General features: G+C 33.6%; 1 protein-coding gene across 1 annotated transcript; it reads left to right on the plus strand.

Annotated features, from left to right (window-relative positions):
* The first annotated feature begins 1,850 nt into the window (after positions 1–1,850).
* On the plus strand, positions 1,851–3,617 carry LOC101512134 (uncharacterized). Its single transcript, XM_073365569.1, has one exon. The coding sequence runs from the start codon at positions 2,433–2,435 to the stop codon at positions 3,075–3,077; it is 645 nt and encodes a 214-aa protein (XP_073221670.1). The 5' UTR covers positions 1,851–2,432; the 3' UTR covers positions 3,078–3,617.
* Positions 3,618–4,328: the final 711 nt, after the last annotated feature.

Below are 4,328 nucleotides of genomic sequence, written 5' to 3' on the forward strand. Positions count from 1 at the left end.
AACTTTGCTCCTTTGCAACCACTAGGGACCCTTTGGTGATTTTACATATACAACCACCACCAAAGTAAGTGTGATAACCCTCAATATCCAAGGCTTTCACCGAAATCAAATTGAGATGAATATTAGGTACATGTCTAACATTCTTCAATTGAAGCTTGCAACCAATCCCAGTTTCAACCCAAACATCTCTCATATCGATAATTTTACATACTCCTTCATCTCCCATTTTTACCATGCCAAAATCACTAGCAATGTAAGATGAGAAGAAATCACGCATATGAGTAACATGATATGAGGCACCCGAATCAATAATCCAAGTTGAATCCTAACATACAATGTTTATGGAATTATCATCACAAACAATGTAGACATTATTAACAGATGCAACTGTTGTTGTATCTTTATCATTTTTCTTCTATTTGTCTTCATCTATTTTCCTTGATTGATCTCTCTTCCTCTTTGCCACAATGATGGCATATCACTTCTTTTCTAGTCCTCGACTTGCTTCTTGACTTGCTACGACTTTCAGAGTTGTCGTGTTTATGGAAGTTTCTAGATTGACTTCTCCCCCGTGACTCTGTAACCAGTGCTTCTGACTTTGAGGAAGAACCAATCAAACCACATTCCTTTCTTTGAGCTTCTTCATTCAACATGCTCTCTTTAACTGATAACATTTTCAAATTTCCACTTGGACCTGAATTGGTCAACGTCACAACAAGGACTTCCCAATTATCAGGCAAGGAACTAAACAATAACAACGCTTGCAACTCATCATCTAATTTAATTTCTACAGTTGTCAACTGATTCACTGTATTCTAAAAAATACTCATATGCTCTGCCATTGAATCCCCATCTTTGTATTTCATATTCACTAGCTTCTGAATCAAGAATGATTTATTTTGCACATTCTTTCGTTCATACAATTCTTTTAATTTTCCCCACATCTTGTTAGCATCTATTTCAGTTTCAACATGTGGATACACACTAAGATCCAACCACTGCCTGATCAACGCCACTACTTTTCTATTCATCTTCTTCCAGTCATCGTCAGATTTATCTGCGGGTTTAGCAGTGTCACCCTCAATAAGATCATACAAATCTTTATTGTATAACATATCTTTCATTAGAGTCATCCAAAGTGTATAATTAGAAGAGTTGAGTTAATCATATTGAGACCTTTATTTTCCTCCTCCATTTAAATGCACAAATCAAATAACCGAGCTCTAGATACCACTTTGTTAGGAAAAAACCAGAGATAATTAGCGATAGCTATCTCAATAATGCGGAATATTTTTCCTCCACCTGTGCAGATAAATGGCCAAACAGAAAATACAATTCCAGAACAAAAATAATTGACAGAAAATTAAATATGAGACAAACGCAATTTTTAACGTGGAAAACTTCTCTCAAATTGAGAGAATAAAAACCACGGGACCTAGTCCAGTAAAACTTCCACTATAATAATTAATGGGTACACCAGAGTCTACCTAATAACAATAGGAACATCAATCAACAATAACAATCTTATAACAACCTTCCACTAAAGTGGGTATGCCAAAGTTACTCTCAGAGAAGATAAAACTACTCAAACTGTATATTAAAATAACAAACTTAGTGGTAGAAATAACATACTAAATTTGTAGATCAAACGGAGCAAGTTTGTTACACACCTGTTACCACCACCGGAACCAAACCCTTATTTTTCTTCTCTGGCGGCCGTTCTCTTTCGTTTTTCTAATTCTTAGGATTTCTAAATCATTTTTATTTCCTTTACGTGGGCCTAACCCAATAATACCCTTTTTTCTTTCTTTTTTTTCTTGAATAATAATAATACTAATAATAATACTAATACTAATAAAACTAGTGAACCCACCCAACACATAAAAGCAACATCACCTAATGATTTACCGGTTCATGAAAAATACATACAATATCTCTTGAAACTTTTCTCAACATCTTCATCTTCATGTCACTCTTTCGCCATCAGCTTCACTCGTCGATTCAGCACTACTAATAGTTGGAGGGTAGAACTCAAGTCTCTAATTCTTCTCCACCGGTTGCTTTGTTCGGTTCAAGGAAACTCTACCTTATGGAATGAACTCTTATGGACTCGTTCCATTGGTTTGATCTTTCTTTACCCTTTTCATTTCAAGGACGCTACTTCTTCTTCATCAATAAGTTCCAATTCCTACACAAGATTTGTGACTTCCGATGCACAACTAATTGATGAAGCACTCAATTGTGTTGCCTTGGACTGCAAGAAATTCAAAAACCAACAACACTCAGAAGAAAAAGATGAAACTTTTCAAGAAAAAATGAAAGAAATGGGTGAGATACTTGAAATCTTGCCACAACTTCAGATCATCATTGATAGGGTGATAGATTGTTACCCTAATGGAGTTGCAACAAGAAGTTTCATTGTCTAGTCTGCAATGAAACACATAATTCGCGACAGTTTCGTTTGCTACACCAAGTTCAGAAGAGAAATAGTAATTGTTTTGGAGAATCTTTTCGAGATGTCTTATAGGAACTGCATAGCTGCTTTTAATATATACAAAAAAGCAGCAGTGCAAACAAATAAGCTTTGTGAGTTCTATGAATGGTGTAAAGCAAAAGGGTTGTGTGGTTACTATGAATACCCTTTGTTAGAACCAATACCACATATACAAATCAAAGCATTGGGAAGTTTTTTGAGTGGCATGTGGCAGTTGACAGAGTCTTCATCATCATCTTGGTCTGATCAAGAATCTAGTTCAGTTTTCACTGAAAAAGATGGAAGACAACAACAACACTTGAAAGGTAATGAAGAGGAGAAGCCTTTGATTGATCTGGAAGGAGAATACAAAGTTGATGTCAGTTGGGAGACAATGTTGGAAACTTCTATTAGTTTTTGTCATGCTTATGATCAGAGTGATTTGTTAAGTTCTAATGGCTATCATAATGAACATAGCTTTGATGGCATGTGGGAAATTCCAACATATAACACTGCTTCTTATAATCCTTTCTCTCAGCAAAACTCTGAGTCCAGTTACTATGGGAGAACTGCTCATAACTGTTTGTATCCTTGGGGTCTATAATGGATTTCACCTAGTTCCACCTATTGGATTTGTGTTATCTCTCCCTTTTTCTTCTTCTTCTTATTTCATTATTATATACTTGTTATTTTAGGAATAAGACTAGAGTTGAGGTTGAGCTCTTAAGGCATCATCATGCATTAAATTTTAAGTGTAGAATTGAACTACATAAGAAGAAATTAGAATTACAAGCGTCTCAGCACATTGATTGTGAACATACAATTACATTTCTAATATCTCTAAACAAATTTTAGAAGTAAAAAATGAGACGACCACTGAGACATTTACAATTGCTGAGATATAACCCTAGCACCTCCATGAAGTCAGCAATAAGGATCCTATTCTGAAGTCAGCAATATCATTTCCACCATCCTTCACCAAACAAGACTTGGAAGCTCCAACTTCTGCCTTTGATTCATTACCAGAACCATCAAGGGCAAAGAGGATTAAGCCAATGCCAAAAACAAAGGCATCATAATTAACTCTTTCAAAGGAGAAAGGAAGAGAGAGAGAGGGAAAAGTAAATACTACAAAAATAAAATAACTTACTTAACCATTCATTTTTTTTTTTGGAATCCTAGGCCCTAGAATCTTAGATGATGATTTTTTTAGTGTTTATTTTTATTTAGAATTTAATATTTTAGATTAAAATATAGTATCAAAAATGTTTGGGACGATTCTAGATACAAAACTTGATTATTATTATTATTATTATTATTATTATTATTATTATTATTATTTTTTAATTTGAGAAATAGGGTAATTATATCGTTTAATTACTTAAAAAATTGAATTTAAATGTTCCCTCTGTAACATTCTATTTTGATCATCTCCAATTTTTTTTCTCCACTCTCTATCTTTCTCATCAATTTATTTCTATTATTTGACGTACATTTTTCTGTTTAATTATTTTAATACAAGCGAGAAAAGAATTAAAGAATTAAAGAGGGTGTAGAGAGGAATATGATAAAAAGGATAAAGAGCTGTCTTGATATTAGAAATCATGCTTTAATTTTGAGGCTATTATGAGTCAAAAATAAAAATGAGGCTGATATATCATGGGACCAAACACAAGTAAACTTTTTTATTTGGGTCGTGTTACACATTTTTTATATATATAACCAACCATTCATCAATAATGTTGTAGAGGTGATTGGTTGAAAATTATTTTGGAGATAAAAAAGTTATGTCATTGTGTTTTATTTTGTGGATGAGTTTAATGTAGAACCTACCAATAAAAGGACGTGACTCGTG

This window comes from Cicer arietinum, chromosome 2 (genome assembly GCF_000331145.2).
Source record: "Cicer arietinum cultivar CDC Frontier isolate Library 1 chromosome 2, Cicar.CDCFrontier_v2.0, whole genome shotgun sequence".
NCBI classification, from domain to species: domain Eukaryota; kingdom Viridiplantae; phylum Streptophyta; class Magnoliopsida; order Fabales; family Fabaceae; genus Cicer; species Cicer arietinum.

Excerpts from the sequence above, each read along its gene's own strand:
- LOC101512134 (XM_073365569.1), top strand. The coding sequence starts at position 2,433 with ATGAAACACATAATTCGCGACAGTTTCGTTTGCTACACCAAGTTCAGA.